Source organism: Cervus elaphus, chromosome 4 (genome assembly GCF_910594005.1).
Source record: "Cervus elaphus chromosome 4, mCerEla1.1, whole genome shotgun sequence".
NCBI classification, from domain to species: domain Eukaryota; kingdom Metazoa; phylum Chordata; class Mammalia; order Artiodactyla; family Cervidae; genus Cervus; species Cervus elaphus.
Window position 1 is genome coordinate 56,209,824 of NC_057818.1, and position 22,311 is coordinate 56,232,134.

A 22,311-nucleotide genomic window follows, 5' to 3' on the forward strand; every position below is an offset into this window, starting at 1 on the left:
CCAAATACCGGAAGTCAAGAACACCATTATTATAGGTCTGATGAGGGAAAGTGTGGGAAATACAGGGAATGACTGCTATGTTAATTCCTATCAGGCCAGAAAAACTTTGCCAGTCCAGGAAAACTGGTATTTGGGTCCAGTTACATTAGCAGTTTCTGCATTTGCCTCTTCTAATACAAGTTGCCAACCAGAGAGTTCCACCTTGATAAAGGAGTGATGTTGTGCCAAATGAACCAAGTCTTTATTTCCAATAGGAATTATTCACAGGGCAGAAAGTTTTCCCTCTGTTTTTGGTTTATCCATTTTAATAATCTTTTGTCTTTTTTGCCTCACCTGAAGCCGTGGACCAGCCTTCGGTGAGTCCCCCTTAGCTTCAGGTTGGAAGGTTATTATGGCCGTATTGTGGATCATGGAGACAGGAGAAACCACCCGAATGATGACGGTGTAGAAAAAGTAGACAGGGACAGGCAGGACGGTGATGATGACGAGGAATATAAGCAAGGCTTTAGCCCATGATGGATAAATTCGGGTCACCTCATTTGACTGTGGAGAAAAGGGAAGAAGGTTTAGAATGCCCAGGTTCTCTGAAGTGGAAGGCTGAAGAGGGTAGGGATAGGAGACAAACCAAGACAACAGACTAAATAACTGAATCTCCAGGGAATTAGATGACTGTGACCTAGTTGTAAGAGTGGATTTAGGAGTGGGAGTGGGGAGGAAAAAAGTGGACTGAAAAGTCTCATGTCCATTCCTTAGGGGTTTCTGGCGTCTGGGGAGGGAGGCTCACATTTCTTGAGTCCCAGGCCAAGTAGGTGATATCCTTCACAGACAGGTGAATCAGGGTGCTTAAAAACAGGACTAGCAGCACAAATGGAGACAGAAAACACCACAGCCAACGATAGATGGGGGAGATGGGGCGGCCCATCATGATATTCAGGTCTGTAAGGAACCTGGGAGGAGGGGTCACAAGACTTTGGGAGGCCCATTCAAGCCTTACCCAGCCTTGGTGTGGGGGTCAGTCCAAACCTAACCTGGGAGAAAACCCTTAATATTTCTTAAACCTTTCTGCTCACACCTCCGCAACCAGTCTTCTTGCCTCTAATTCATCCACTTTCAGTCTGGTTTCTGTCCCAGCCCCAGGGTTTTTCTTTTACATCTCTCTCCTCCATCACCCTTCAGGATAAAAGCCCAACTTTCTGAAAGTAGCTTCTTTAAGCCCACACATCCAGCTTTCTTTGGTGCACCTTCTTAATCCCAATACATACAATTCAGGTTCCTTCTGCTTAGAACACCCTTCCCTCTTTCTCTCCCTTGACAAACTTCTCCTTCATCTTTCTATATTCTATTCATGCATCATCTCCTTGACTGACTCTTCTATCTTCTTTAGATAAAAATCTGTGTTTCTAGAGTTCCCTCAGCTGCCTCCATCCTGCTCAAAGATATGTCTTTCTCCTTGGACTCTGAGAGCAGAAACTAAATTTAATTTATCTCAGTATTCCCCAGTACTCACCACAAGGCCTGCCTGGCAGATAGGAGACTCTGAGAAATATTTGAGAATGACTGGTTGCATGAATGAACAAACCGATGCCAAGAGTCACCATCATCTATACACACTGCCACCCTTGGATTACACGGGGCTTCTCAAATGGTAGTGTGCATATGAATCACTTGTTAAAATACAGATACAGATCCAAAGGTCTGGGGTGGAGCCTGAGGGTCTGCATTTCTGATAAGCTTCCAGGTGGTGCCAATGCCACTGGTCCACAGAGCAAGCTTTCAGAAGCAAAGCACTACACATTTCAGATGTCCACACTACCCTGGTTGAAAGAACAGCTCAGGAGCCCCTATGACTTGATGTAGACTGATAGCCACTTTCCCAGTTTACACTGATATTCCCCTGGAACCAGTATGTTCTTTTTTCCCACCCTCCTGGGATCTCTCCATATGCCCTGAGATAAGAGCCTGGCAGTAAGAACAAAAGGGACTCTTAGCTGTGTGGCAGGAAATTCTGGGATTGGAACATCACCTCCTGGCCCCATATATCCAGGCCATGGCAATGGTCTCCAAGATGACAATGAAGAAAAGGGGCAGAGATACCCAGTAGTCATCCAGCAGGTTCACATAGTAGCTGCCTGAGGGCCTCACAAAAAGGAGGCTGCCCAGGAACATAGGCACACAGACACCCACTGGAGAGAAACATCAGATATAAATCAAGGTCAGTATCAAAGCTGTGCTATGTAAGCCCCACTGGGGTTAAACTAAATGATGGCCATAGGTGGGAGTAGGGTCATAGGTCAGAGTACCTGTGAGCAGTTTTGAATGCTCCCTGAGGGAGAAAGTATCCTGGAGAGGGGTGATGATGCCTTGTATGATTCCTATCACAGTGCTCAGCCCCAGGTTCACCAGCAACAGGAAGGTAATGATGGACCAGAAGGTGGGTCCAGAAAACAAAGAGATGATATCACTAAAGGTCACAATGACCACACCTGGACCGAACATAACCTGTGAATGAAGGGAAGAATGGTGAGGGCTCTGAGCTCAGTCTGGGGAGCTCTAACTCCATTTCCATCCTCTCCCCTAGAAAACTATCTGTAGCCCTGTTCATGGATATTATTATACTCATCTGGCCTTGAGGCATGAGGATTTCCTCCTGGTCTAGCAACTCTTTGGGGTTGGGGTGAAGAAGCTTATATGAATTCTAGTGCTTTGTGCTACAAAGGCTACAACTGCCTTATCACAAAAGGATACTATGAATCTTGATCGTGGTTGTCCAAGATGCTTCTGAGAATTGCCTTTCTGAATTCTACAGACACCTAAGCAATGTGGAAGTTTCTGGTGCTCTGGGGGCTTTGAGGGGAACTCTACAGCCCTATTCCCAATCCCCTACCTACCTTATTCAATTCCTTAGATAAGTCGCATTCAGTCAAATTGGGTAGGATTCTGTTTTTGATGTGTTCAGGGAGGTTGTTGAGCCACTTGGGGTAGATGGAGCTCGGATCATAGTATAGACTGTCTGGAGGGTGGGCCTCAGGCGGCAGGACCTGGGCAATGATCAGATCCATCACTTTTTTGGCATTCCTGGGGACAGGAGTAGAATTATATAGGACCATTTGGACTTTGATATAACCTACTCCCTCAGCCTCTAGATGAAAAGGGAAATTACTAGCCTAAAGTTTTTGATTTGATTAAAGTAGGGCCTGCACTGAATCCTAGGTATCCAGGATCCTGCATGATACCTATTTTCATCATCACAGAAATGTTTGTGTGAGGCCAGAGAATTTCTGACTGAGGCAGACTCCTGGAGAGCACTTTCCTACAGTACCATTGAGGGTTTTCAGATTTTTACCTCCTACTAGACAATCTCAGGATAACGTTACGACTTCTTGGCTTTCTTGACCTGCTGGCCTCTTCAACTTCTTTATTCGCAACTCTCAACCTTCTATACTTCAGCTGTCCTCAATTATTAAGCCTCTTTCAACTTGCCATGCTCTCTCAATTGTCTTAGTGTCTTTGGTCCCTGATGCTCTCTCTGCTTAGAACTATCCTACTCTATCTGCACTCAGTCTCCCCCAATTCTACCCTCTAAACTTTCTCCACCTGGCAAATTCCTACAAATGCTTACTCAGCTCGCTACACTCTATTTACTGCCATGGAAATCTATTCATGATCTCTTATGAGAGCAAATCAACAAACTGCAGAAAAGTAGTATGGTATAGGCCAATTTTTTTTAAAAAATGGCATGTTTTTATATACGGGTCTATGAATTGGAAACACTTGAAAGAACACTCCCAGTGATTACTTGTCAGGAAACAAACTCAGCTCAGGATTGCCTCTACCAGGAAACCTTCTCTGACTGCTCCAAGTTAGTAGCTCCCTCCTCTGTGTCCACTCATCATCCCTACTACTAGTCCTCATCTAGTTTGTGATTATCTGTTTACTATTTGCTTCCTTATTTTCTTGAGGTCAGGGATGGTAATCTAGCTTACCATTGGCTGTGTTGCCAGAGCTCAACACAGGGGCTGGTATATAGGAGATGTTTTTATAAACGTCTGATGAGCATTTTTTGAATGAATGTTATAGGAGAAGAAAATGGGAAATAGGCTATGGGGACCCTGGTGCAGCAGGCCCTTTTTTTGTCTAATGGTTCAGCTGAAAGTATCCTCTAATTTGTCCATGGCAGCCTCCAGTTAAGAATGGGGTGAACACACTTTTGAAAACCTCCAACTTTGGGAGTTTCCTAGCTTAGAAAGGCATCTCTGAAAGGGACAGAGGTGGTAGAATTCAGGTATTTCTAAGGTTTGGGATGCTCCAGTTTGAGGACGCCATATTGACAGCCAACTTCCTTGAGTGATGCGAGCCTAGACTGGAGTTGTGTGGGCTAGTTCTAAGACTTCGGTTTTTGTGACGATCTCCATATGAAAGATTGGGCTCACATCAAGTAACATTTTTCGTTGCTATCTGTGACCAAGTGGCCCATTACAGCAAATACAAACACCGTGGTAGTCAGTGAGGCAAGCAAGTTGAGAAAAGCCACAGCATAGGCATCAATGATACAGTTATTGGACCGAGGGATGTACGAGCTGATTGCTGTGAAGCTGCCAAAGCCGGGGCCCAAGGACAAAAACAGCTGGTTTCCTGTTCGGCGCCACACTTCCATAGAATACAGGGCTGGTACCTGAGAAGGAAAGGTACCATGTAAATGGGGATACAAAGAGGAGAGAGACAAGCCAAGATGAAAATGGAAGACGAGAAGAGAGTGAAAGAGGGAGCTAGGAGGGTCTCTATCAGACTATCAACCCTACTATTTGGATAAGAGACTTAAAGGGTGGGTGATGCCTTACCTTGGCAGCCAACAAATTCTTGAGGCCAAAATATGCGCCTTTCATCATGAGACTCCGGATAAGAAGAGAGAAAAGGATGATGTAGGGAAGGAGTACTGAGATATACAGCATCTGAGTAGGAAGTATGATTCACAAAGAAAGTTCAGCAGAGGCAGAAGTCTGTAGAATAAGATCAAAGGCTATTGGGAATCAGAGGGAGGTCAGATTAGAGGGAATGAGAAGTTGGAGATGTATAGGCATCAAGTTAGGAGAATATTAGGGGATCTCAGATAGAAGGAAGTCCACTGAATTAGTAAGTCAGAGGGTAGCTCACCTTCCCAGTGGACTTTGGCCCTTTGATCATGGAGATGCAGATGATTAACCAGATCACAAGGACAGAGGCACTCAAATGTAAGAGTGGTTTCCCATCTACCTCGATTTCATCTGTGGCCTTCAATACCTTCCGGTACCAGAAGTATGTGGTGGGGTTGGTCCGTGCGCATTCAGAATCTGAGGTGAACTGGCCATGGAGGGAACTGCAGGACCAGGTATGCCTCCCCCTTCTTCACATCCACCCACTCCTTCCAGTCCCATTTCAGGGTATTCTCCCAAGGATCCTTTTCCTACTTCAATCCTCTGTCCTTCTCTCAGCCCTCCCATTTGCCCTTTTCTTCCCTCACTTCTCACCAACACTGGAGTTCTGTGATAGGGGGCACAATAACCACGGTAGTGGAGACTGGAAAGACTGGACCAAATAGAAGAGATTCCAGGCCATGAGCACACTGTAGTACAAGCCCACGATGATGCACACCTAGGGACCATGAAGAGTTCTGGAGACCGGAGAAGGGTAGGCTGGCTGAAGGGAGAACTGGGGAACCGAGTGGACTTGACCCTGGGAACTGAAGCACGGGACCCATTCTGGGATGAGGGTTAGGATGGGGATGGGGTGTAAAGGGTAGGCCTGGGCAGCCCAGGGCTCCTCACCATGAAGCTTGTATACCCTACACCACCAATCCAGGGGCTGATGACCTTCCACACACCAATGCTGCCCTGACGCATCCTCTGACCAGCTGCCATCTCCAGGAAGAGAAGAGGAATCCCAACCAAAAACATCATCAGGATGTAGATGATGATAAAACTGCCTGTGCAGGGAAATCAAGGAGGAGCTCTTAGAACCAACCATCTGGCCTGGACTTCTTCATAGGTCCAGGAAAACATGTTCCCCACCAGTGACCTCCCTCAGGGCCACAGGCATCAAGGGTCAACTGCTTCCACATCCCTCACAGTCCCAGATATCTAGCCCCCAATTCCTGGAAGACCAAGATACCTAGTCTCTTTTGCCTTGACCCAGGCCTCTAGCTTCACCATTCTTATGAAACTAAGTAATCAGATATCCTGCTCCCACCCTCCCAAGGTTCTAGGGGTTCAGGTACCTGGCCCCTGCCTAGGTCAGTTTCCCAAATCCTCAGCCCCTATGTATCTCAGAGACCCCAGAGTAGCCAGGACAGGTCTCTGGATCCTCACCCCCTTGTAGGTTCATGATTTCTGGTCCCCAGGCTTACCACCTCCATTGTGAAAACACAGATAAGGAAAGCGCCAGATGGTGCTTAGCCCCACAGAGAAGCCCACCTGGGCCAGGAGGTACTCAGTTTTATTGGCCCAGATTGGTCGTTCATGGGGGGCTCCATCCTTTGGCTCATCTTTGCTTAGGGTCTCCAGTGTGTCTTCATTATCTTCATCAGACCAAACCTGTGCTGACAGAAGGTCAAACTTCTGGCTCTCCTCAGTGGGCAGCTCAGACACTAACTGGTAAGCTGAGGTAGTAGCAGTCAGGGATATGGAAGTTGAAGGTACAGACAGCTGAGATTTCTCTTCCTGAGCCTCCATGTCTTCATTAACAGTTGTCATCCTGGGTGAACTCTAATTGCTGCTTCTGCAGGGATGGGGCCTCCTTCCTCGTTGACCTTAAGGACATTAAGACCTACAGACTTTAGTTTTATGAGCTAAGGGAAGATGAGATTAATCCTGCAAAAACCCCTGAGGCCTCCCCAACCTTCTTATCCTTATGTGGTAAGAATATGGAGTCTCCACTCTGGAAAAGATCTCTAGGAAATAATAACTTGAAACAATACCATCTACAATACCAAAAGACTTAAAATAATTTTATGAGGAATAACTTTATAATGAAAAATAAGCAAGACCTTTACACACACACACAAACTATAAAATGTTGTTGAGAGAACAAAGAAGCCCTAAATTAAGTGATGTAACATGTTCATGAATTGGAAGTCTCAGTAGTCTAACAACGTCCATGTTACCCAATTTGGTCTATAGACTCAATATAATTCTTATTAAAATCACAGCAGGGTCTTTGAGAAAATTGACAAGCGAATTCTAAAGTGTACATTGAAAGCAAAAGGCCTAAACTGGTTAATACAATCTTGATGGAGAAGAAAAAATGTAAAGACTAACTATAAAGATATAGTAATTAAAACAGTATAGTATTGATAGAAGGATCTATGGCACAAATAAATCAATGGAGTAATATGCTACGCTGTCCAATATGGTAACTACTAGCCAGGGGCTATCTAAATTAAAACTAAGTAACATTAACAATTTAGTTCCTCAGTCATACTGCCACATATCAAATGCTCAGTAGACACATGGATACCATATCAGAAGGACAGATATAGAAATTTCCATTATCCCAGAAAATTCTTTGGATACCAGTGGGAGAGCTCAGAAACATACTCACACATATACAGACACCTGATTTACAACAAAGATGGCACTGCAGAGCTGTACAGAAAGGACACTGCTTTCAGTAAATGACTAGTTGCTTGCGCGATTGGATATCTATATAGAAATAAATGAACCTCGGCCTCCTCAACTTCACACATTAAATAAAAATATATTCAGAGCAGACTGTAGTTATACAAAAGGTAAAACAACAAGATTTTAAGATGAAAACCCCAGGAGAATATCTTCATGACTTGAGGGTAGGCACAGATTTCTTAGACAGTGCACAAAAAGCACTAGTCATAAAGGAAAAGTTTGACATATTGGACAAAATTAAAAATAGAAGTGTCTTTCAATCAGAAGTTACCATTAATTGAGTAAACACAGACAAATCACAGAAGATATCTGTAAACATACATGGTGAACAGAATCATGCCCTCTTCCAGGATATCCACATCCTAATTCCTGGAACCTGCCAATAAGTTACCTCACATTTCTATGTAATTAAATTATGGATCTTGAAATGGGGAGATTATTTGGGATTATCTATGATGGACACAATGTAATTACCAGGTCTTTGTAAGGGAAAGAAGGAGATAGCAGGTTCCAAATCACAAAAGGGAATAGGATAGCAGAAGCAGAAATCAGAGTGATATCCTTTGAATATATAGAAAAAAGCCATGATTCAAGGAATGTAGATGAATCCTAGTATGTGGAAAAGGCTAGGAAATGGCAAAGCCTAGGTCCTCTGTAAAGAACACAGGCCTGCTGACAACTTGCTTTTAGTTCAGTGAAACTGATTTCAGATTTCTGACCTGCAGAACTGTAAGATAATACATTCATGTTGTGTTAAGCCACTAGGTTTGTAGTTATTGTTACAGCAACAGTAGGAAACTAACAAAATACATAATCAAAAAGGGCATGTTTTTCCCCTAAAATTTATTTTTAAAAAAACACCCACAAATAAATAACAAAGGCAGGAGGGAAAAAGTGGAAGGAAGGGAACAGAAAGCTCAAACAGGCATATTATCAAAGAAGATATACAAATGGACAAGAAAGAGGAAAAGATACTCAATGCTCAACTTCATTCATCAACAAGAAAATGTAAATTAAAACCACAAATGAAAACAGATGGGTGTATATGTGATAAATCAGGTATGTCAATATGTTAACTGTAGAATCTAGGTTGATGGGTATATGGATGGTCACTGTATAAATCTTTGAACATTTCTGCATGCTTAAGAATTTTTTCACAATAAAATATTTGGGAGGACACCACAATAAGATACCACTATATATCCACTAGACAAGCGAACATGAAAAAGACTGATTAAACCAAATGATGGCATGTGTGGAAACTTCTGGAACTCACATACACTGCTGGTAAGAACACAGATTGCTATAGTGGCTTCAGAAAACTAGTTGAATGTACCCACATACTTTAAATATTTTCATACGTTATCACCCTTTCCAAAGTGGTTATCTAACAGAAATGTGTACATAAGTGCAGCAAAAACCACATTCAAGAATGCTCATAGCTGCAATATTCATAACTGCCAAAACCTGAGAACAACCCAAATATCTTTCAACAGTAGACCTAATAAGTGAGAGTATATTCATACAATGAGACAACAGCAAAGAGTTAATTACAGGTATGTGCAACAATCTGGATGAATCTCAAAAATATTATTTTAAATGAAGGAAGCCAGGAAGAGAAGAGAACATACTATATAATTCTATTTATAAGAACAGGCAAAACAAATTTATGGTGTCAGAAGTCAGGATAGCACGCGCACGTTGTGACAATTTATCTAGCCATAATTATGATTGTACATGCCTTAATATGTGATACTTCAATAAAAGTTTATCTAAAAATAAATGTTTGGGGGAAATGCTGGATTTCTATACAATAACAATAAACAGAAAGTGGATTTTAAAAAGAAAGCACAATAGCAACAAAAACTTTATGACATCAAGAAGTAAATATAAACAACATTAAAAGTCTTAAATAAAAGCAGAAATAGTCTATGTTCATGAGCATAAATACTCAGTACTGTAAAGATGGAATTTCTCCCCCAAATTTATAGATTCAATGCAATTCCAATCAAAAATCTCAAAATTTTTTTTTTCATGAAAGCTAGCAAGATTTTACTCTATATTTATTTGGCTGTGCCAGGCGGCATATGGGATCTTAGTTCCCTGACCAGGGATCAAACTCACACCCCCTGCATTGGAAGTGCAATCTTAACCACCAGGCCACCAGGGAAGTCTCTACAATTTACATAGAGGAATAAAGTGTCAAAAATAATGAAGAGACACCTTCTGTTACTGGCCAAGGTGGAGTGAGCTAACGACATATAACCAATCCTAATTACAGTTAAAATATCTGGATAGAATACAGAAAGCAACTCCCTGAGGACTTTGAAAAGCAAATAGCAGCAGTCAGAATGGGTATTTAAGTTAACTTGAATAATGACTTATAATGCAGAGAATGATTTTCACATATTTTTTCCCTCCTTTGTCTCTGATCCAAGAATAAGCTGAATCATAGACCTATACAACAAGCACTAAGTGAAAAAACTCCAGGAGAAACCCCCTATTTCTCAAGGACCAGGAAAAGGAGCTCCTATGCCTACTCCCAACCCCAAATAGGATGGAGGAAATACCAATTTCCCCTTCACAACCTGGAGGCTCACAAGTATGAACTGCACAAGTATGGAATGAATGCAAAGAAGCACAGCAAGACTTTGAAAACTGAACAGTGATAGAAACAACTGACCAAGCCACAGACTAACCCTAGGGTGGCACACGCTAACCCAAATAGCATCACAAAGGCTATGAAAATTGAACTAACATTGTAACCACACCATAGAAGATATGACAAAATTTGCCATCTGAACTTAACCAGGTTGACAGTCTGTTAAAACAAAATAAGCAAACAAATTCAACATTCTCCAGAGGATATTAACAGGATCTTGAGTCTCAAGACAAAATATTCAAATTTTCCAGGATACAATCCAACATAACTCACCACTTACACACACATACACACACACACACAAATCTGACCATTTCCCATGGGAAAAGACAATAGATGTCAACCCTGAGATGAACCAGATGATGGAATTATTACACAGACTTATTTTAAAAATTTTTATTATTTTTCCAGTTTTTAATGAGGTATGATTGACAAGTAAAAATTGTAGGGACTTCTCTGGTGGTCCAATGGCTAAACTTCATGCTCCCAATGCAGTGGGCCCAGATTCAATCCTTGGTCAGGGAACTAGAACCAACATGCCGCAACTAAAGATCCTGCATGCCGCAACTAAAGATCCCGTGTGCTGCAGCTAAGACCCAGTGTAGCCAAATAAATATATACATATGCAAATATATGTATATATATATACTTTTAAATTATATATATTTATGGTATACATGTGATGTTTTGATATATGTGTACATTGTGAAATGATTACTACAATGAAGTTAATTAACATCTCTCACCTCACACTTACCATTAATTTTGTGAATGTGGTAAGAATACTTAAGATCTACTTTCTTAGTAAATTTCAGGTTTACAATACATCATTAACTGTAAAGTCATTGTGCTGTACATCGAGAACTTACTCATCTTATAATTGAAAGTTTGTTCTCTTTGACCAACAACTTCTTTTCTTCCTTCCCTCTGCCCCTATAATCACTCTTCTTCTCTTTGCATGAGTTAGACTTTTTTAGATTCCACATATAAGTGAGATCATGCAGTATTTATCTTTCTGTGCCTGGCTTATTTCACTTAATGTTCACAAGGGCTTCCCCCCGTGGGTCAACGGTAAAGAATCTGCCTGCCAAAACAGAAGACTCAGGAGATGCAGGTGTGTTCCCTGGGTTGAAGATATCCCCTGCAGAAGGAAATGGCAAACACACTCCAGTATTCTTGCCTGGAAAATCCATGGACAGAGGAGTCTGGTAGGCTACAGTACCATAAGGTTGCAAAAGAGTCAGATACGATTGAGCACAGCACATAGCACAATGTCCATGAGGTTCGTGTTGTCACAAATGGTAGTTTCCTTAAGGTCAATAATAGTCCAGGGTGCACACGTGTGTGTGTGTGTGTACATGTGTGTGCTATTAATACATTTTCTTTACACCACTAAACCACTGATGGACACTTAGTTGTTTCCATTTCCCGGCTGTTGAGGTTAATGCTGCAGTGAATGTGAGAGTGCCGATATCTCTTCACGATTCTGATTTCATTTTCTTTCAACGTATACCCAGAATTGGGGTTGCTGGATCATATGGTAGCTCTATTTTTAACTTTTTGAAGAACTGTCATCCTGTTTTCCATAGTGGCTGTTCCAAATTACATTTCTACCAACAGGGTATAAGGGCTCCTTTTTCTCCACATCCTTGCCAACACTTGTTATCTTGTGACTTTTTGATAATAGCCATATTAACAGATGTAAGGTGATATCTCATTGTAGTTTTGACTCGCATTTCCCTGATTAGTGATTTTGAGCACCTTTTCATATAACTATAGGTGGCCATTTGTATGTCTTCTTGGAAAAAAATGTCTACTTTTGAAGTTGGATTTTTTTTTCCAGAGTTGTTATGAGTTCCTTAGTATATTTTGAATGTTAATACCTTATGGATACATGGTTTGCAAATATTTTCTCCAATTTCATAGGATGCCTTTGTATTTCTTTATTGTTTCCTTTGCTGAGGAGAAACTTGGAAATTTAATGCAGTTGTTCTTGCTTTTGTTCCTGTGTTTTTGGTATCATAACTTCCTCCCTCCAAATCATTAGTTCTAGTTTTATGGCCTCCGGTCTTCAAACAACATAGAATTGTTTTGTATGGGGTTAGATAAGGGTCCCATTTCTTTCTTTTGCATGTGAAAATCCAGCTTTTCCAGAACCATTTATTGAACAGAATATCCTTTTCCCACTGTGTATTCTGGGATCCTTTGTTTAAGATTGGGGATTCCCTGGTAGCTCAGCTGGTAAAGAATCCACCTGCAATAGGGGGGACCCTGGTTCGATTCCTGGGTTGGGAAGATCCCCTGCAGAAGGGAACAGCTACCCACTCCAGTATTTTGGCCTGGAGAATTCCATGGACAAGACTGAATGACTTTCGCTTCGCTTGTTTAATAAGATTAGTTGACTGAATATGTGTGGCCTTATATCCAGGCTCTCTATTCTGTTCCATTGGCCTAGGTGTCTGTCTTTATGCCAGTACAATATTGTTTTGATTTACAATAGCTTTGCAATATGATTTGACATTAGGAAATGATATGCCCCAGCTTTGTTCTTCTTGCTCAAGATTGCTGTAGCTATTTGAGATCCTTTACAATTCTGTACAAATTATGAGATGGTTTTTCTTATTTCTATGGAAACCCATCACTGAAATTTTTTTTTGGGGGGGGAAGACCCATCTCTTTATTTTCTTTTTCCATTTATTTTTATTAGTTGGAGGCTAATTACTTTACAATATTGTAGTGGTTTTTGCCATACATTGACATGAATCAGGCATGGATTTACATGTGTTCCCCATCCTGAACCCCCCTCCCACCTCCCTCCCCATCCCATCTCTCTGGGTCATCCCAGTGCACCAGCCCCGAGCACTTGTCTCATGCTTCCAACCTGGACTGGCGATCTGTTTCACACTTGATAATATACATGTTTCGATGCTGTTCTTTCAGATCATCCCACCCTCGCCTTCTCCCATAGAGTCCAAAAGTCTGTTCTATACATCTGTGTCTCTTTTTCTGTCTTGCATATAGGGTTATCATTACCATCTTTCTAAATTCCATATATATGCGTTAGTATTGGTGTTTATCTTTCTGGCTTACTTCACTCTGTATAATGGGCTCCAGTTTTATCCATCTCATTAGAACTGATTCAAATGTATTCTTTTTATTTTTATTTTTTTAATGTATTCTTTTTCATGGCTGAGTAATATTGCATTGTGTATATGTACCACAGCTTTCTTATCCATTCATCTGCTGATGGGCATCTAGGTTGCTTCCATGTCCTGGCTATTATAAACAGTGCTGTGATGAACATTGGGGTGCACGTGTCTCTTTCAGATCTGGTTTCCTCGGTGTGTATGCCCAGAAGTGGGATTGCTGGGTCATATGGCAGTTCTATTTCCAGTTTTTTAAGGAATCTCCACACTGTTTTCCATAGTGGCTGGACTAGTTTGCATTCCCACCAAGAGGGTGTAAGAGGGTTCCCTTTTCTCCACACCCTCTCCAGCATTTATTGCTTGTAGACTTTTGGATAGCAGCCATTCTGACTGGCATGTAATGGTACCTCATTGAGGTTTTGATTTGCATTTCTCTGATAATGAGTGATGTTGAGCATCTTTTCATGTGTTTGTTAGCCATCTGTATGTCTTCTTTGGAGAAATGCCTGTTTAGACCTTTGGCCCATTTTTTGATTGGGTCATTTATTTTTCTGGAATTGAGCCGCAGGAGTTGTTTGTATATTTTTGAGATTAATCCTTTGTCTGTTTCTTCATTTGCTATTTTCTCCCATTCTGAAGGCTGTCTTTTCACCTTGCTTATAGTTTCCTTTGTTGTGCAAAAGCTTTTAAGTTTAATTAGGTCCCACTTGTTTAGTTTTGCTTTTATTTCCAATATTCTGGGAGGTGGGTCATAGAGGATCTTGCTGTGATTTATGTTGGAGAGTGTTTTGCCTATGTTCTCCTCTAGGAGTTTTATAGTTTCTGGTCTAACATTTAGATCTTTAATCCATTTTGAGTTTATTTTTGTGTATGGTGTTAGGAAGTGTTCTAGTTTTATTCTTTTACAAGTGGTTGACCAGTTTTCCCAGCACCACTTGTTAAAGAGGTTGTCTTTTTTCCATTGTATATTCTTACCTCCTTTGTCGAAGATAAGGTGTCCATAGGTTCGTGGATTTATCTCTGGGCTTTCTATTTTGTTCCATTGATCTATATTTCTGTCTTTGTGCCAGTACCATACTGTCTTGATGACTGTGGCTTTGTAGTAGAGCCTGAAGTCAGGCACGTTGATTCCTCCAGTTCCATTCTTCTTTCTCAAAATTGCTTTGACTATTCGAGGTTTTTTGTATTTCCAAACAAATTGTGAAATTATTTGTTCTAGTTCTGTGAAGAATACCGCTGGTAACTTGATAGGGATTGCAGTGAATCTATAGATTGCTTTAGGTTGTATACTCATTTTCACAATATTGATTCTTCCAATCCATGAACACGGTATATTTCTCCATCTATTTGTGTCCTATTTGATTTCTTTCATCAGTGTTTTATAGTTTTCTATGTATAGGTCTTTTGTTTCTTTTAGGTAGATATACTCCTAAGTATTTTATTCTTTTTGTTTCAATGGTGAATGGTATTGTTTCCTTAATTTCTCTGTTTTCTCATTGTTAGTGTATAAGAATGCAAGGGATTTCTGTGTGTTAATTTTATATCCTGCAACTTTACTATATTCATTGATTAGCTCTAGTAATTTTCCGGTAGAGTCTTTAGGGTTTTCTATGTAGAGGATCATGTCATCTGCAAACAGCATCACTGGAATTTTGATAGGGATTGCATTAAATCTGTAAATTGCTTTGGATAGGATGGACATTTTGACAGTATTAATTCTTTCAATACATGAACACAGGACACATTTCCATTTATTTGCATCTCATTCAATTTCTTTCATCAGTGTTTTGTAGATTTCAGTGTATAGACATTTTACCTCTTTTTTTTTAAATTGTGTTTCACTTTATTGCACATAAAGTGAATTTGCAGATATTGCATTTTTTTCTACAAACTGAAGGTCTGTGGCAACCCTGCACTGTAAGATGATGGTTAACATTCTTTTAGCAATAAAATATTTTAAAATTATGTACAACTTTCAGACATAATGCTATTGCACACTTAATCATATGGTAGTTCACTTTAAAATTTTGAGGAAATATTTTTATAAAAATAGAAAAACTCATCCTAAAATTCATATGGATTCTCAAGGGATCCCGAATAGCCAAAACAATCTTGAAAAAGAAGAATAAAGCTGGAGGACTCATACTTCCTGATTTCAAAACTTACTACAAAGTTGCAATGATCCAAACAGTGTGATAATGACATAAAGATAGACATATAGACAAGTGGATTAGAATGGAGAACCCAGAAATAAAACCCTTACATATACAGTAAATTGATTTTTGACAAGGGTGCTAAGATCATTCAAGGGGGGAAGAATAGTATTTTCAATAATTTGCGCTGGGAAAACTGGATATCCACATGCAAAAGAATGAAGTTGGACCTTTTACCTAATACCCTATAGAAAAACTAACTCAAAATGGATCAAAGACCTAAATGTAAAATCTGAAATTATAAAACTATTAGAAAGAAACATAGGGCAAAACTTACATGACACTGGATTTGATTTCTTGGATATGATACCAAAGGAACAGGCAATAAAACTATATGTAGATAAACTGGACTCCATAAAAAAAATTTTGTGTATAAAACATAATACCAACAAAGTGAAAAGGTAACCCACATAATAAGAGAAAATATTTTCAAAACCATATGTCTGACAAGGGATCAATATCCAGAATATGCAGTGTGTATGCTAAGTCGCTTCAGTTGTGTCCGACTCTGTGCAACCCAATGGATGTAGCCTGCCAGACTCCTGTGTCCATGGGATTCTCCAGGTAAGAATACTGGAGTGGGTTGTCATGCCCTCCTCCACGGGATCTTCCCAACCAGGGATTGAACCCATGTCTCCTGCATTGGCAGGCAGGTTTTTTTTTTTACCACTAGAGCCACATAGAGAACACCACACATTCATTCAAAAACGGTCAAAGGGTTTGAATAAATATTCTTCCAAAGAAGATATATAAATGATCAAGAAGCACATGGAAAGATGCTCAACATCACTAATGTTGGTGGTTTCATCACGAAGTCTTGTGCAACTCTTGCCACCCCATGGACTGTAGCCCACCAGGCTCCTCTGCCCATGGGATTTCCCAGGCAAGAATACTGGAGTGGGCTGCCATTTCCTCCTCCAGGGGATCTTCCCACCCAGGGATCAAACCTGGGTCTCCTGCACTGCGGGTAGACTCCTGCACAGGAGGTGGATTCTTTACCAACTGAGCTACGAGGTAAACTACAATAAGATACTATATCACATCCATGAGAATGGCTACTTAAAAAAAAAAAATAACAAGTGCTGGAAAAGATTTGGAATGACTGGAGTCCTGCACTGTTGGCGGGAATGTAAAATGATATAGTTACTGTCTGGAAAATATTATGAAGGTTCCTCAAAAAATTAAAAATAAAATTGCCACATGATCCAACAATTCTGCTTCTGGCTATATACCTAAAGCAATTGAAAATAGGGTCTTGAGAACTTTGTACATTCATATTTATTCTCATTAGCTAGAACACAGAAGAAATCCAAATGTCCACTGACAGATAAATTGGTAAACAAAATGTGGTATATCCATGTAATGGGATGTTATTCAGCCTCAAAAAGGAAGGAAATTGTGACATATACTACAGCAGGGATGAACGTTGAGGACATTATGTTCATTGCTAAGTCAGCTACAAAAAGACAAAGACTATATGTTTCCACTTGTATGAGATACTTGGAATAGACAAAATCATAGAGACAGACAGCTGTAGAATGGTAGTTGTCAGGGTCAGAGGGGGAGAGTACTAAGGAATTACTGCTTAATGGACAGAGTTTCAGTTTCACAAGATGAAAGGAGTTATGGAGATGAATGATGGTGATGGTTATGCAACATTATGAATGTATTTAGCCACTGAACTGGACACTTAAAAATGGTTGAGATGGTAAATTTTATATTATGTGTATTTTTCCACAATAAAAAAAATGGAAAAAATGGAATGCACAGGGTTTATAGCCAGCTTGGAATCAGATAAGATTGCAGTTTTAAAATGGACCTTAGAATGGATTTTTAATGAATGAAAATGAGAAATTAAGGGATCTGGAACACAGGAAGAGAAAGTCAAAATAAAGGTAAATATAATACTTGGGGAAAAACAAAGCTTTTCATATTTGTAGTTTACCACTTCAGACTGTTAAAGAGGTTTTCTTTTTTTTAATTAAGAGAGAAATAAAATTTGAAGTGGAAAATTCTGACTTTTAGACTGGCAGCTGCTTTTACCTACTTAAACATCAACTTCTGGGATTAATCGGTTCACTGAACAAATATCTGACTGGCTTCCCTGGTGGCTCAGAGGTTAAAGTGTCTGCCTGCAATGTGGGAGACCTGGGTTCAATCCTTGGGTTGGGAAGATCCCCTGGAGAAGGAAATGGCAACCCACTCCAGTATTATTGCCTGGAGAATCCCATGGGCGGAGGAGCCTGGGGGGTCCACAGGGTCGCAAAGAGTTGGACACGACTGAGAGACTTCACTTTGCCCTTGAAAATACATGTCTGACACTGTTTAATCCTTATAGACAGAGCAATAAACAAACAAAAGTCCCACCTTCCTTGAGCTTACATTCTAGTAACTTAAAGTTATCTGTGTATAAAATCTGAAAAAAAAAGTACAGATTTAGAGAAAATTACATACTCTTAGCATACTATCATATCTATTAGCTCTTTAATTTTGTGATAATTCCCTTATGCTTAAATATTAAATTTACCCAACAAATCTGGGGGATTGTTTCACCATCTCCATTTGACACATAAGAAAGCTAAGAACAAGAAGAAAAAGCATTTTGCTGAGACACTCAGAGAATTACCTAAGGATATGATATAAAATATAAACACAGATTTGTTTGTCTCCAAATGCTATGTTCTTCCCACCAGGCCAAGAAGCCTCTCAAGACAGGGACTGGAACAACAGAACCATCAGCAGGTACATCTGGGATTAGTCTTGCTGCCCATGGACCCCAACACAGTGAGAGAACTGTGAACATTTCCATTTTGGATGTGTACAAAGAGTCCTAAAACACGTTTGGCTCAATTTCCTACCTAGACTCTAGGCCCACCAGGTCCACCTGCCCTACTCCCTAGGTAGAAACACATATGTAGGTCTGAGAATGGGGAAATTGATAAGAGACAATGATGAGCTCAGTTTGGGGAAATGATGAGGGTGAGGGCATGTGGGCACCAACTTCTAACTGAGAAACAAACATCAAGAGCCTCAAACTGGCGATTTCCCTGGTGGTCCAGTGGCTAAGACTCCAAGCTCCCAATGTGGTGTGGGGGGCCTGGATTCAGTCCCTGATCGGGGAACTAGATCCCACATGTTGCAACTAGGGGTTCACATGCCTCAACCAAAGATTCTGCAACTAAAGATCCCACATGCTGCAAATGAGACCTGGTGTGGCCAAATACATAGATTAAAAAGAGAGAGTCTAAAACCACATAGAGAAAAAACTATAAAGTAAGATCCAAGAGGCTAAGTAAAAACTCTATAGTCCTAAATTTGAATTGAAAAAAAAAGTATGCATTTATAATATATTTTCAGGGGAAAAAGGATTTCCTACCTGTATCTATTCAAATGGCTTACAAACAATGATCAATGCAATAAACAAACACTCCAAGCACAAAATTGTAATCTCTAAATAGCATTTTCCATTAAAAGGAATTAGGTATTCTTGGGAAAATAACTGATTTCAGATTTGGGCCATGAAATGAACAAGTTAATTTCAAGGTTAATTTCATTGACCATTCAGTCAATACCAGAAAGCAAGGAAATTTTTATATATACTCGGGTCTTGTCAAAAGGGCTCAGGAGTCAACTTGAAGACACTCCCATGGGTCCAAGATGAGATGATTTGAGCATCAATAAGAATGACTGCAATGGACTCAAATACATCAAATAAGTTTAAATCAATGAGTTCAGAGAGATATTAAAATAAAAAATCTCAGTGATCATATTCAGAGGATAGTAGGCAATGAACTCATTATTTAAGCTGGTAAATAAAGGGAAAGAATAAAAACTTATTTTGCTTTTCCTGTACAAAGTGTAGGCCAGGGTAATGAATGTTTGATATGAAGTCCTCTTCCTAGAATTATTCCAACTAAGAAAAAAAGAAAGAATAATAAACTTAGAATACCACATCTTATCTCTTTGTTGAAAGGCGAATCTAGGCAATGATCATCAATGGCTGCTAATACCACAAAAGGAGAGCCATCTGGGCATTTGAGGGTTTTTTGGTCCTCCTAACTGAAATACATAAAACCAATCATGAAGTATTCTTGCCAGAATATTGAACCTGGAAGTAATAAACTTCTTCACCTAATTACCAATTTACTTGAAGCACAGGAAACATAAGAATGTATTAAATAACATCACAAGAGGTAATCAGCAAATTCCAGATGGCCAGAAATTGTACAGGACAAATAACCCAGTTTTATCAATAAATACATTTCAAGGGGGAAGAAAAGAGGGAGGGAGACCTACACATTAAAAGATGCTTAAAAGGTATAGCAATGGATTGCAACATATAAATTTTAGTTGGATAATGATTCAAACCAACTTTTTAAAAAGTTATGAGACAGTCTCTCAAATAGTTAAACATAGAGTTAGCATATGATCCAGAAATTTCACTCCTAAATATACATCAAGAGAAATAAGAACATATGTCCAACCAAAAAAAAAACCACTTCTACATAAATGCTCATAATAGCATTATTATTATTATAATAGCCCCAAAGTGGGAACAAGCCAAATGCCCATCAACTGATAATTGGATAAATAAAATGTGCTATATCCACACAATGGACTACTATTCATCAATAAAAAGAACCAATACATGCTACACATGGGTGAATTTGAAAACATGCTATGTGAAAGAAGCCAGTCACAAAGAGTTACAGATGTTGCATGATTCCATTTATATGAAATGTGCAGAACAGGTAAATCTACAGGACAAAAAGTAGATTAGTGTTCATCTAAGGCTGAGTTTGCCAGCTGGGACAGTTACAGTGCTGGCTAAGGAGTGTGGGGTTTTTGGTTTTGGGGGTAATAAAAATGTACAAAAGCTGTAATGATAGATGCACAACTCTGAATATATTAAAAGCCATTGAATTGTACATTTTAAAAGAGTGGATTGTATGGTATAAGAATTATTGATATATCTCAATAAATCTGTTAAAAAATATAAAGCTACCAGAAAAAAAATTATGAAACAACCAGAAAATTTTAAATATTGAATGGATATTTAATGATATTAAAGGATTACTGTTATTTGTTTTAGGTGTGATAACAGTTTTGCCAGGTTTTTTTTAAAGTGTTTTTATTTTTTAGAGAATATACTGACATCTACAGATGAAATGATAAATTTGGAATTTGTTTCAAAATAATGGAGAGGCATGCAGCGGGAGAGGGGAGAGAGAAAATCATATTTGTTGCAAGTTGGTCATTATTGAAGATGGGTGATAAGTGCAAAGTAATTCACTACATTATTTTTTCATATGTGTTTGAAAATTTCCAAAACAAAATGGCCGGAGGCCACAAGACAATAATCTTTCTCAGGTTTTTACCCCTGACTCCCTGTGTGAACCTCTCTTACTGCAGGGTTCCCGATTAAACTTGAAAATGACAATACCTTTATCTCACACCCCTCTTGTGAGGAATAAAAGTGAAGACGTGTAAGGTTCCCTACCCAAGTAACGGGCTCCATTTTGTCTAACACGGACAGATTCCCAAAAACAAACCAAAAGAAAATCCACTCATCACATATACTGTGTACGAAACCCAATTTTAGACAATAAGAACCCAGAGTAGACAAACACTTATTGTAGACATCAGTCTGCCTATCTCTAATCAGTTACCTTTACAGCAATGTGAGGATATTCCCAATTTAAACATCCTTGACGTTAGGTGTCAACGGACATTCAACAAGTGGTGTGAGGAGAGAAAGATTTAGAGTGGAAGGCAGAAATACACCAAGATCTTCATTCCTCTCCCTTTGGTTTATCCGGTAAAACCCTACTTTTCAATCCTCCCTGCACCGACAGGTTCTATTCCCAAAACTGGAACTGGAGCAGCGGGGTGTAAGCACAGAGGATGAGCTCCCAGTTTCCCAGATAGGAGGAGGCTGAAAACTCAGAGTATTTGATCATGAGAAGGTGACTGCCTCCTCTCTCTGGTTCCCACCTTACCGGACTCAAAAGAACTGGACTTGAAGCAGACGGATCGTTTGGATTGGGGTGGCGGGTGGGGAGGAGCAGCAGGAAGGAAGGAGCGTGGGAGGGTGGGGCTACAAGGTACCGGAGCCAATGGGTGGTGACCCGGAGGTTCACGTCCCTTCCAGCCCTGCAGTCTTCAAGCTTGAGCTCGAAACAGCAGAGGTCCAGAGACATCTGAGATCTCTGCTCTTCCCATTCACCAAACTCACCTAGGGGTCCCACGCTCCAGTGGTTGAGGATGTTCTCTCTTTTCGTCTTTTGTCACAGAAACTTACACAGGGACAACCTCCCTGTGAGTCCTAAGCAATCTGAAGTCCTAGGATCTCTTGAACGTTTAAGGGAAACCCATTACCTGGATCTTCGGAAGTCTCCAAAACCTCCACCCAGAGCCTCCATCCCCAGTCCCTAACAGACTGAGCCCACCTCCTCTTGAGAAGTGCTTCAGCTGTTACGGAGTCACCCCTCTCACAAGGTTTTAAATACTCAGTTATCATTCACTGTGGGGGTTCCCCGCGGCTCATTGGTGAAGAATCTGCTTACAGTGCAGGAGACACGGGTTCAATCCCTGGGTCGGGAAGATCCGCTGGAGAAGGAAATGGCAACCCACTCCAG

The 22,311-nt window shown here is 40.2% G+C and overlaps 1 protein-coding gene across 2 annotated transcripts; it reads right to left on the reverse strand.

Annotated features, from left to right (window-relative positions):
• Positions 1-222: 222 nt before the first annotated feature.
• Positions 223-21,738, reverse strand: LOC122691183 (orphan sodium- and chloride-dependent neurotransmitter transporter NTT5-like). 2 transcript variants are annotated; one of them, XM_043897899.1, is made up of 7 exons: positions 21,673-21,738; positions 6,380-6,781; positions 5,802-5,959; positions 2,889-3,038; positions 2,301-2,499; positions 2,024-2,183; positions 223-543 (listed from the first exon to the last, which is right to left on the reverse strand). In XM_043897899.1, the coding sequence occupies exons 2-7, from the start codon at positions 6,723-6,725 to the stop codon at positions 531-533; spliced, it is 1,026 nt and encodes a 341-aa protein (XP_043753834.1). In that variant the 5' UTR covers positions 6,726-6,781; positions 21,673-21,738; the 3' UTR covers positions 223-530. The 2 variants fall into 2 exon arrangements, with proteins under 2 accessions (XP_043753834.1, XP_043753835.1); XM_043897900.1 differs by lacking the exons at positions 5,802-5,959; positions 6,380-6,781; positions 21,673-21,738 and adding exons at positions 4,431-4,672; positions 4,839-5,452 and having other exon boundaries at positions 2,889-3,075.
• Positions 21,739-22,311: the final 573 nt, after the last annotated feature.